General features: G+C 36.6%; 2 protein-coding genes across 5 annotated transcripts; both read right to left on the minus strand.

Annotated features, from left to right (window-relative positions):
* Positions 1-1,416: 1,416 nt before the first annotated feature.
* Positions 1,417-5,143, minus strand: LOC113280409 (reticulon-like protein B3). Its single transcript, XM_026529035.1, has 6 exons — positions 5,100-5,143; positions 4,321-4,535; positions 2,543-2,723; positions 2,388-2,452; positions 2,122-2,141; positions 1,417-1,677 (listed from the first exon to the last, which is right to left on the minus strand). Exons 1-6 carry the CDS (start codon positions 5,141-5,143, stop codon positions 1,417-1,419), a joined length of 786 nt encoding a protein of 261 aa, XP_026384820.1.
* Positions 5,144-5,410: 267 nt separating this feature from the next.
* Positions 5,411-10,395, minus strand: LOC113284089. Of its 4 annotated transcripts, none has more exons than XM_026533488.1 (12): positions 10,269-10,395; positions 10,020-10,109; positions 9,866-9,930; positions 9,650-9,761; positions 9,404-9,543; positions 9,156-9,325; positions 8,935-9,047; positions 7,727-8,537; positions 7,532-7,645; positions 6,774-7,454; positions 6,485-6,692; positions 5,411-5,871 (listed from the first exon to the last, which is right to left on the minus strand). In XM_026533488.1, exons 4-12 carry the CDS (start codon positions 9,757-9,759, stop codon positions 5,618-5,620), a joined length of 2,601 nt encoding a protein of 866 aa, XP_026389273.1. In that variant the 5' UTR covers positions 9,760-9,761; positions 9,866-9,930; positions 10,020-10,109; positions 10,269-10,395; the 3' UTR covers positions 5,411-5,617. The 4 variants fall into 4 exon arrangements, with proteins under 4 accessions (XP_026389273.1, XP_026389272.1, XP_026389274.1 ...); XM_026533487.1 differs by having other exon boundaries at positions 9,861-9,930; XM_026533489.1 differs by lacking the exon at positions 10,020-10,109 and having other exon boundaries at positions 9,861-9,930; positions 10,269-10,342.
* Between the last annotated feature and the right edge of the window lie 2,306 nt (positions 10,396-12,701).

The raw sequence follows: 12,701 nt of genomic DNA on the forward strand, positions 1-12,701 counted from the left end.
ATTAACATGTGTAACTTGCAGATACACATGCATCTGAATTATGTAACTAGGAGTTACACATGCATCTGACTTAGATATGTCAACATAAAATCAGCAAATCAAAAAGTGAGTTTTATCTTTTTGGTATGCAACGTCAATCTATTGCAGGTGTAAACTCCTGCTTCTTGAAGCTTCTTAATGTCTATCAGTTAGCATGTGTAACTAGTAGCTACACATCCATTTAGTTAGTGTACCTAAAAGTTACACATCTAATTAGCATGTGTAACTAGTAGCTACACATACTTTTAACTTCCAAGTTAACACACTCAGCAATTGATATGTAAAAAACAGATCAATCTTAGCTTGCCAAGTTAGAATCACACATACGTCCATTATAAACTCCAGCATTAATCTCATCAAGCGCACACCATGGTATCTGCAGTGGATTTAAAAGTTACAACAGCATACCGCCACTAACTGATCATACACTAGTAAAACAGATGAAAGATGCTAACATTGTTCCTAAACAACATGAACTATGAAATGTACCAACCAATCAATGAAATTTTTTTATTGAAAACTGACAAAAGGACATACCAGCAGTATTTCTCTAAGACCCTTATACATACAAAAATTCATATGTAATCAGCAGTTACACATGCATATGGCATGTGTAATTGTTAGTTACATATGTAAGTCATTCGAATCTGCACAAGCCACGTCTGGATCCAATCCAATAACTACATGCCTAGCTTAAAACAAATTCAAAGGAAAGTATGTAACTACAAGGTGGAAGATTCATTCCATTCGGGAGCTACAAAATGGAATAACTTAACAAGATTAAACCATATCTGTATTTATACTTTTAAGATCAGAAATAAAATTGACGACACATTGCTACCTGTCACAATCTACTGGCGTAAGTGGTTGCTTCCCAAAATTTTCCTTTCACATAAAAAATGCCAATATCAATACAGTTAGACCATGAATAGCTGATAATACCACAAAATAACTAAGTGAAGGAAACATAATCAATCAAAAATATAACCATACCTTATGTAATCTGACCCGAGCAAGCGATTCCTTGATAGAATTAACCTATTGTTGGGACTTATGTAATCAAAAATATAACCATACCTTATGTAATCAAAAATATAACCATACCTTATGCTGGACTAACCTTGCAGTATCAAGAGAAATTTTCATTCGCAGGTGCCACGTGAGAGTCGTTCCATGAGAAGGTCCTATAATGTCAATCAAAATAGTGTCAACCTTTACAAGTTTCAGTAATGTCTGACATAAAACAACATATAATAGTTATGCCGTGCAATTGAGTTTCTATAGATCCATTATGCATCAATTGGTAAAATATGAACTTCGTCTCGCCATAAATACAATAACCCAGTAGGGAAATTATAGTCGAATGTCAAATACTACTCAACGAATATACTTCATTCTGTAATTCGAATTCAGTCTAACATCAGAATGACCAAAAAATGAAAAAGAAAACTTTGCATTGATCTCTATAAATGAAGTTGAGTAAACCTTAAATTCAGTTTCTGCATCTTGTCTTTTGCAATTCAATCTCTTGAAAGATGCAATGAGATTGTCATCATCAATATGAGCTCTATAAACACATCCAAACCCACCCTTACCCAAAATATTAGTCTCATTAAACTTGTCAGTAAGAGAGCAATACTACTTTTCAGAAAACGAGACAAATATATTTTCAACTTTAACACACTGAAATAGCATGTGTAATTGGCAATTACACATCCAACTAGCATGTGTATCTAGCGGTTACACATCCAACTAGCTTGTGTAACTGGTATGTGTAATTTTTGGTTGCAAAGTTTGTTCATTTTAGCATGTGTAATTAGAAGTTACTTATGCATATGTCTAGTGTAATTCAGAGTTACACATGCATCATACTTGTGTAATTAGAAGTTACACAAGCATATAACATGTGTAACTTGAAGTTACACATATAAACTAGAAACTACACATTTATTTAATCTGTGTAACTTGAAGTTACACATCCACTTAACTTGTGTAACTAGAAGGTATGCAACAATATGGGTATTTCAGTAGAATTGTGGTTACCAAGGGATATTATTTCCAGGCGTTTCCTCTTAGATTTACCGATGCCAGTGAACTTCTATCTGCAAATAAGAGACAAGACAAGTTAAAGATCACCATCATTTCACCTATGAATTTGTTTACTTCATAGTCTTCTCGATCTTCTCGAAATGAAACTGAAGTTTTCAGTTTTTGAGATTTATGAAAATATTTTTTGAATTCCATATTGAGATCTATCACTAATTATTTTGATCGAATTAAAATGATTGCAACAGAATAAATTTACTTGTTCAATAATTTCTGGTGATGAAGTCTTCTCGATCTTTCACTGCTGATGACTTTCTCGATCTTCTTTACCTCAGGAAGATGGACTCCAGGAATATTTGGGCGAGACCCGAAAAGAACAATAACAAATTCATAGGAAACAACTCTAGAAGAAAAGAATCCATTGGAAAACTTGCAAACGCTCAATCAATCGACTCACTTTTGGATGAAGGTAGATGCATTCGACCACATGAACAGAACAACCAAAGTCAATATAGAACAGTGGCAGACCAAAGTGAGCAAGTGGTATTCCAACAATTCAAATAAAACCCATGTAACAGTAGCTCCACCAAGAACACTAGCTGAAATCTTCTTGTTCCTCCATAAGAAAACATCAGCAGCTGCAGCAGCAGAAAATTCACAACACATTAATCATAACGATAAATCTAAGCATTCACAAATCAACCAACCAATTTTACTAAAATAATTCTGGGCCATATCGTAACAAAATAATTTCTCAACTCTCAAATTCAAAAAGACATGTAGGTGGACTGTAAAGTAAACAAATTGATATGTGAAGTAATGGTGATATTTAACTTGTCTTATCAATTATTTGCAGAGGGAAGTTCACTGGCATCGGAAATGTGTTTGTTGGATAAGCTACATGTTATGTTTCGTTAGCTATTGCGGTAATTCTATTCTCTTATGATGATTGAAAAGGAATATACAAATGCATGTCTTGAAGTTTACCTTCAACAAACTTGACTGTTTCAAATTTCAGTAACAATCTTGCTCAAACAAATAAGCTACATGTTATGTGATTCTCATTACCTTAAGTCAATCTATACTTCTGTACCTTCGCAAAAGATAATTTAATTCAATATAATCTTATAATGCTTGTCCATGAATGCAAGTTTCTGATTTTCAATTGCTAAGACATGAAGCAAAGTATATCTTCAGTGTTTCTGTTTTCAATTACTAGGACAATATTGACCAAATGAATTTTCAGAAAAATAAGGATCTTAATAACTATATACATTGTTTACGTGTACGTGTGGATTGCAGGGAGTGGTGGTGTTGATAATGATACCAAAAAAGTGGTTAAGCAGATGAGGATGGTGTTTTCGAGTGAGCTTCAGGTAAACATGACTCCATAAAATTTGATTGTGATTTCCACATTTCTAGGTATCTATATATGTTGGCATATGGATGTCTAACTGCTAGTTATCTGAAACCTGTAACTAGCAGGATGTGTAACTGCTAGTTACACATCCTGGGATATAAAGTTTATGTTATGTATATTGCAAGTACTTATGAAAAGGTATATCATGCATATTAAAATGACTAGATAACATTGTTCAACAGTTGCTTTATGGCCAGCTTGTTCTCAGTAAAGGACCATCATTCAGTTTGGATGATGATCTAGTAGTAACTACCAGGATGTGTAACTGCTAGTTACACATCCTGGGATATAAAGTTTATGTTATATATATTGCAAGTTCTTATAAATACATCTATAACAAGCTTGGTAATACCCAAATTCCACCTTCGTAAATCTAATCAGATCGACGAAATCAATCAGTTCAGCTACAAAGTGAGATACCGATCAATATAGCTTCAATTTTTACATGTTTAATATTTAATTGATTCATACATCCTAATCTAAGTATACAAAAACAAGAAATTACAGCCACTTAAACATCGATAAGATCACAGACAAGCAAAACAAACTAAACATCTAGGAATTGACATCAACTTTACATACAAACCCCAATCAAGTGCATCATGAAATTAACAGTAAAACAAATCATTATTCACCTCCAATAACATGCAACTAAGTCCATTAAAACCAGATCAGAAATTATTCCAAATCCAAACAAAATCAAACCAAATCTAGAACTTCAAGCTCAAAATTCAACCTCAAAACACCTAGATCAACCACCAAACTACCAAACAAATCTACAAAAAATCACAAAAAATCAGTAGTGAGATTCTTACGCTTTCCACCACCAAAGACATGATTAACAGGTTTCTTCGTTCCCAAGAGGCGATTAATAGCAGAATGAACACCTTTTGCTGATGAAGATTTAGGTACTGACTGATGTTTAACTTCCCTTTCATTATCAGAATCAGATGAAAACGATGATGATGAATCATGTGAATGAATCTTCTCTGATATCTTCTCCATCAACGATGAATGATTTTGACGAAATCTCCATTGAATCAAATCAATTCGCAAGGTGGAAAATAAATCTCAGAAAACCCTAGAAATGGTTTCTCCACAGACGAGAGAGAGGCAAGAGAGAAAAAGAAAATTTAGAAATGAAAATATCTACTGATTTTATTCTTGTTTAAATAGAAAAGGGTAAAGTTGTCATAGCGAAAAAAAACATTTTCATTATGAAGCCCTAAAAATGAAAGTATTGGGCCTGGAAATATCGAAATATGAAAGTATGGAGTTGATAGTGGAGGATCCATTTTGTGGGGCTTCTAAATATTGAACCCTATAGTAGGGTGGTTCTAATTTGCTGTAGTAGATATGAATATCTGAGTGTCTTTAAATCTAAAAGGGACAGGGATTTTCCTATTACATGGGGAAGTGATTGATACAAATTTGCACGTCTAGTGAAATATAAATGCAAAGTTTGACGCAAGATTATTGGATGTGTGATTAGCTAAACTTATTATTGTGTGGCCACATCAACATAAAAGTAGCTCAGTTTTACTGGTTCCAAGTTAACCGAAAGTTATCTGTTTGTTATTATTCCCAAATTCACTGAAAGCTTGTTTTTGTATTCAGCTTCCGTGCACTTGGAGCCATCAATGATGTAAAATCTTGAGGCCACACAAGGAGTCGGATACCAAAATTTCTAGATTTCACCGTGAACGATTGAGTTCAAAATCGAACTACGTGATCAAGATAACTAGAGTGATTCTGCCACTGTATTCCTTTTTTTGAGTGAAGAGACTCTAGCACGCTGCAATGTTCCTGAGTTCAAGTTTTGGATAGGTGAGTTACCTTAACGAGTTATCTGTACTAAATGGTGTAGCTAGTTTTACATCAATATTCCTAAGGAACGCGCAAAAGTTAATTTTCGCAAATTGAACCTTCTATACAATCTTTTTGCAAAAAAAGATTTAGATAGTTACATGGTTAAGACGGTGGAAATGAACTATTCGGCAATTCGAACGTGACCAACTAAAAAACAATAATTCCCACAGGTTACAGAATCGTCACAAGGAAAAACAAAATGATAAGGGCTTCTATCATCCACCGACAAGTGATGGTATCAAGTCATACCAGACGTTTGAACTTTTCACCAGGCTTCATCATCCCAGAAGATTCAGCTAGGTCAAAAGCTTGGTTTACTTGATCCTTGGCCCACTTTACGTAAAATTCCTTGGCCCGATTAGCGTTTCCCTTGAGCTGAGATTTCAGACCCGCAACTTCATCTTGCAGTTGAAGCTGCACACCCGCATGTTGTAGAGCTTGATCCTGGTTCAAACTTTCAAGCTCTTGAATTCGGGAATTCGCAATGCTCAGCTGCTCTGTGACACATATACAAAGGAAGAAAAGAAATAAAGGCTGATAAGAATGAATATCGGAGAAAGGCCGCGTATCAGCACAACCGAACTACCTTCCACACAAGTCGAACTTATTTGTTGCTTTCACAGGACCTATGCTTGGTGGATATGGATTCATAGTCCTCACCAAGCCTAATAAAATATGCTCCAAGGTTCTTGAACTTCTTCAGATGATCCGTTTTTCTGTGGCAAGATTACACTTTTGTGCACTAAAAATGTCATGGGCAGCGTAGTACAGTATTCTTTATTATAGCACTGCCTTTTCTAGGCTGGCCCTAAGGTATAAGTAACAGCCTCAGCGTTGTCACCAAAACGTCTTCAGGTAGCCTAAGGATTTTTCTAACTGGGCCACACGGTCTTGGGGATTTTCCTACAGACTATCATGAATGTCAGATTGAAAGTTTTCTTGCCCAAGGGCTCGCGCAAATTGAGTGATCATATTCTTGGAAAAAGCAATGATTGTTCGGACTTGTGGTTGACTTCGTGCAACAGGAAAAAATGGAGGACCCCTGACGACCACCACAAAAATGACTTTATCAACTCACGGAAGAAAAAAGAGCAGTCTAGAAACACTTACCATTAGTGGTTTCTATTTGTTTAGCCAGTGCAGTGTCTGCCTCGTCTGCACGACTGACCAATCCCTGCATCCGCTTCTTAAGACCGCAAACCTCTGACGCCAGCAAATCCTTGTCATGCTGAGTACCAGACAAGAGGGTAGCAAGATCTTTGAATTTGGCATGGTTTAACTTACGGGCCATACGGCAGTGCTCACCAAACCTAGCAAGCTGGGGGTAGAAAAAAAGAAGTTAGAATCAGAGTTTGGCCATGCTCAACATAAAAAGCAGCAGGAAGTCAGAATCACTTACAGAAGAGAAGGCAGACTCATAGTCCAACATGGCGGACTGCATCAACCCATCCTCATCCTCGGACTCTTCAAGAGCAACAAAGGGATTACAGAACATATGGGACTTCGTCGGATCGACGCCAGATGAAGAGGATAGCGGGTCAGAAGCAATTATGTTGGACGACACTGCACCAGGAACAGATGCAGAAGCTTGACCCGCAGCCATGGTGCCAGACTGCACTTCTGAAGTGAGATTTGCACCAACAGGGGTAGAAGCTGGACCCGCTTCCACAGCAGGAGTAGCACTGGAAGAATATTCTTTTAAAGGCCCACAAAAGATACTACCTGGTACCTCAAACTCATTACCTCCATCACCGGCTTCGAAATCAAGAACACTCGAATTCACAGAACGAGCAGCGTGAGCAGTATTCTCCTCCATAACCCTTGGGGCATCACCAATTGGCAACGGCACAACATCCGTAGCAACAGGTGGGTTGGCCAAAGGATCAACAGAAGGAATGGATGCATCCCCCTTTGCAGGATTCACGGTATATTTGTCACTCAAACACACATCACAGCTGGTGGTTGAGGTGTCAAGAATTTGCAGATCACCGTCAACATTTCGGATCTCCACATCTTCAGTATTCTTACTAGAAGACCGGACATCCAATGTATCAGGCCGAGACCTTTTCACAGTTGTATCCTGCGCCGAGACCTAAACATGTTTACACAAAAGAACAGGGGCACATATATAAACTACTTCAAAAGATTAATCTTTACCTCAACAGTCTTGTCACCAGGGGCGGGCTTTCGCTTCGGACGAACAAGTGGAGTCTTCCCACTGGGATCGTCACCATCTGTGGCAGTCCCATCGGTAGAACGAGAAGCAGAAGTCTATGCAGAGAAGCAAACAGGCAAAAAAGTTAAAAGAAAGCATGAGCGGATTACAAAGGGTAACATAAGGGAGGAATCTACCACTTCAGTACTGGCAACCATGTTTAGAGTCCATGGTTCGTAAGGAGGATAGTATTTCTCAAAGCAGGTGCGGGGATCTCCAGAAGTTAACCAGCCCATCACCCAAGGACCCTTAATACGCAAGGGAGTCCGGAACCACTTTTCGTCATGATCAAGTCGCACCATATCAAACCACTTTTTCCCCTTATTAGGCTTATACTCAGAGAGGAGCTCGACTTTACCGGAGAAATCCTGATCCTGGCTATAAGAAATGCGGCGAGGGCCGACACACCAAGGAAACCTGTTCCTCACCGATATGCTATCACCCCAAGTCCAGTTGAAGTTGGTTGCGGTGTAATCCTCACGACGAAACTGAGGAACGATAGACATCATCCCAGTGCGTCCCTTACTACGTTTGCGACATTCACGCAGAAAGCGAAAGAAATTGCCGGTGTACTGAAAGATGCCCCTCTTATCAGCACGTTGACTCAACACCTCATAATAGAAAGGATTTTCCGGGAAGTACAAAGGTAAACGTAGCCCGGCCTCCAACTGGCCGACCGCAATCAATAGGTTATCTCTGTCATAAGGAAAATTCTTAATAAGTGTGTCAGTCAGCTTATCTTCTCCCTCGACGAACTCCACTTCGAATCTCTCATCAAGATGATACCTATCTTTGATTTCATCAATGGAATACTTCCAACAACAATCTGGTTTCTTGAACGACTTGGGTGTAACAAGAACTGCAGTAGAAACTGGAGGAGGCGTCGACTGATCGCCGATTCTAGACTTGGAAGAAACTGGAAAATTTTCATTTTTATCCCAGTTAGACCTGGATGGAGAATAAGAAATATTAGAAGTAAACAAGGTAGAAAGGTTATGAAAGGAGTAAATGGATAAGGATGGGGATAGACGCATTGCAGTTTTTTTAACTCCTATAGGTTAATTTTCATCCTATAATGCACTGGATTGTCCCATCATTCACAAGTATAAATAAACGAATGTTCTACAAAATTATTGTAAAATTAGTGTATATGTAAAGTCTAACCTTTATAAACGAATGTTCTGCAAATAACACTCCAAATGAATAAATTTTTAAATGACAAAAGTATAGTTGTAAATTTTTATATTGTCGGAAAGCACTTTAAAAATGGAAGCAGTTAAATCATTTATATTTATTAGAGGAAAATTTAACAACATTATGGGAAGTCAGTAGTGTGAAACTATACCTTTGAACAGCTGAAGAATTGTCCTTTGCTAGCTTCTTTCTGTTCTTGGTTTTCTCATGTGAAAACTTCATACCAGAATGGCCGGATTCCACGAGTTCCATGGGCAAGAATTCCTGAATCAAAAAATCAACAAATGCAACAGTTAATTAATCTCTGCATAATATTTCAAGGCTAGCTAATTTATATCATAATTACAGAATTGGGAACAACAAGCTACCAACCTGCTTGATAGAATCTTGTTTCGAAAACGAATGCAATTCTACTTCAACAGTGCAAGCATCATTCACAATATATCCATTGCTAGGATCGAGAAGCTCGTTAAACCGTATAAACTCATCAAACCCCCAATCACTTTCCTCTTTCGTGAAATGTAACATCCGATCTTCCGTTTCTATATAAGAACAAACACACAGGCTAAAATTTAGAGCCTATACACAGTTGTTATCCATTTAATATTAACACTACATACCTTTCTTGAACGTGTTATTAGTTTGACCAACAACAGCCAAACTGAATCTTGCATATCTGGAGTCCGTACACTCGACAGCAACCACATAGACTGATAAGTAATCATCTACATTTCTTCCCCTACGAAAAGCCAGCAATCGCCTATTTAACAGAATATGATATCAAGATAAGTATCCATCAACGCTTAAATTGTAACATAGAAATAGTTACATTTACAAGGGGTTCGGCAGAAAGTTGTTTGACATACCATTTACAAGGACCTACAGTGAATGTAGGCGACAAATGATTGTCCTGGTTCAATTTAGAAACTTTTTCGATCCTCCATTTGAATTTCGAAGACAAGGGGAAGTCGTCCATAACTGCATGCCGATTTTGTACCGCAAGTAACGAACACAATGACTTGACGAAACCATCATATTTGCAAAAGAAAAAGACTAAACCAAAGTAAAGATTACTACCTTACATTAGAGGCAAAACTAGAACCTCAACGGGGAGTACTGCAATTTCACACTAGCAACCAAGGGTGACCTGAATACCTCAAATTGGTAATCAGGACAACAATCAAATGAGACAAATTTGCAAATTGAAAACCAAAAAAACTGAACCAAATTTTATACCTTTGATTGCAGTATCTTGAAGAACCCTAGCTAGTAGGGTGTATAAGAATCATATTACAAAAACAAGATCAAAAGGATAAATCTTTGTTTCTGCCTCAAAATCGAACATAAAAATGAGAATTAGAAGAATTAAAGGCTAGTTTGATTTATGAATAACTCCAAATTCTAATTTTTCTGAGACATGAATAGTAAATCAAAGTGCATGCAACAAAATAATCTCTTAGACAACTGATTAAGGGATTTCCTTACCCAGAAGTTCAAATATCAAGCGTGAAGTAGCAGTAGAAACACCAGAACCCTCGGCAATCAAATGAACTCTTTAGTCTTAACTAATTGGTAATGACTAGTAGTGGGACAGAACAAACGGTGGAAAGATGGTTTGACACTTTGACTGACAGGACGAGGGTTTGGGAATCTATTTTTAACTTTTGGGATTGATTTTTGCATTTGGTATCCAATATTCTTTATTTATAAAGTTTGTTTGACAGGGGTTAGTCGTGGGAGAGTTTGAGAGATTTTAATGTATTTAGATTTTCTCCTGTTAGTCATGAGGGAGTTGAGGGAGTCTCTCCAAATCCCCGTTAGTCGTGGGGGAGTTTAGAGGAGTCTCCTAAACTCCCTAGAAAACACCTGTTAGTCGTTGGGGAGTTTAAAAAAAGCTCTTGAACTCCCTGTTAGTCAAAAAACCCTACAATACTAGGGAGTTGGTTGCTTTGGGGAGTTCGAAGGAGTTTTTAGTGTATTTTGGTCTCACAACAAATCTCTCAAAAGAGTAGAGATTTGGGAGGAGTTTGAGAATGTATAGCTTGAAAAGGGTCCCAGTGATTTTCTAATTTTATTGTACTGTTACAGTAATCGAGCTAAGCGAGTATTTTCCTCTGCACCAATTACTAAGCGATATAGTTTAATATCTCTTAAGACAGCTGACGGGATCAACATTTTGATTCAAGGCCCTATCTCGTTCTCAGGAAAATGGGTTTTCTCCAGAGGTTGTTACTACTACTACTGTGTCTTTATTCTTCTTATTAGTTATGCCTTTTTGATTTGTCTTGTCTCATGTTGAAATGGAGTAATTTTAGTTTGTGCATATAAATTGTTCTGTAAATCACTAAATGTGTAAGCTTCGTAAACATAAAAATCCATATGAGTTATGCTTTTTAGGTCACAAGTGATGTTATGGATTACAACCTGCATTATTTCAGCCCTTTTTCGGTTATTAGTTTATTGAGAACAAATGCATTGGCAAGTCAATTTTAGTCCTTGTTGAGGAATATAGTATCTAACTATGGGTCATTGAAAGTTTGCATTGAGAACAGTATGTGCACATTGAGTATCAAATTACGATACATGTTCTGGTATTAGAGGAATATAGTATTATCCATTGATGGATACCTACACTATGAGCAGGTTTGCAGTCGTTTCATTGACGGCGTGCATGGTATCTTCCTGTGTTGGATGTCAAGATTGATTAGAATGCATGACAAATATTTTTATTAAAAAAAATAAACATTAGTTTGATTTGGACCGAAATAAAAGTATACTCACGTTTTGATCCATCATTAGTAAATTCAAAGCAGTGACTTACTTTGTCGCAATGAAATCGATATCTTCCCATTTTCTGGCAACACGAAACTTGATATATGCAGGTTTATATTCATCGTAATTATGTAAAAAATGATTAGAAGGCGTCACTAATATTTATTCTTTTAAAAAAAAAGTTTAATTCAGATCGAAATAACAATATACTCAAGTTTTCATCAATCATTAGTAAATCCAAAGTAGTGACTTCGTTGGTCGTCATGAAATCGATCTCTTCCCATTTTCTTACAACACGAAATCTGAGTACTGCAGGTTTGTTTTCATTACAATCATGCATTTTCGAAAAGAAAGCAAACACGTTTTGGGAAACAGCTTTGGTGAGGTTGTGGCTAATCATGTTTGACATGTTCATATTCTTAAGCTAAAAATTTCACCCAAAAAATGAGTTGGAATGAGTAAATGAGTTGAAAATGAGTGAATGTGTGTGGTTGAAAAAATACACTCCTTTATTTATACACTGCTCATTGATAATTGTAATTAGGGACACATTCAAATTTTTTTGGACGTTTTTTCTTTTGGAATGGGTTATTACGTGCTAGTCATAAAGGAGCAGCCGTTTTGTTGCATGCAGACCTTAGAGCATGAACGGTTTTAACTTATTTATTGGTACAAACTCTCTTAATCGTGGGAGGATAATGGGGTAGTAAATAGAGGTCAAAAGCAATTGAAAAAATTGGAATTAAAAGAGGAGGAGAATTGTTTTTGGTGTAATAAAAAACGTTTCATTTTTGAGATTCTTTCATTTTTTTTGTGTTTTGGATCACCAAATTTTTTTTTTGATTCCATCAGAAGACATTAAACGTTTTCAGAAAAAGGTTCAAAAAAGAAGTGATTCTAGAAAAGCGCATGCGCCATCAAAATTCACATTCATGAGTTTGGAGATTCATTCATCTATAAGTTTTACTCTAGTAAGTGTGTAAATGGCATGGAAGCTCATAAGTTTCATTTTTATTTTTCTTGGAATCAATTGATATGGTGAGAGTTCATTTCACCATTTAGTTTCTATACTGTTATCTCTATTTTTCAATTGCTTGGAAGAGGCTAATCTTGATTAACTGATTTTTTTTTTTTTTTTTTTTTTTT

Source organism: Papaver somniferum, chromosome 5 (assembly GCF_003573695.1).
Source record: "Papaver somniferum cultivar HN1 chromosome 5, ASM357369v1, whole genome shotgun sequence".
Lineage (NCBI taxonomy): Eukaryota > Viridiplantae > Streptophyta > Magnoliopsida > Ranunculales > Papaveraceae > Papaver > Papaver somniferum.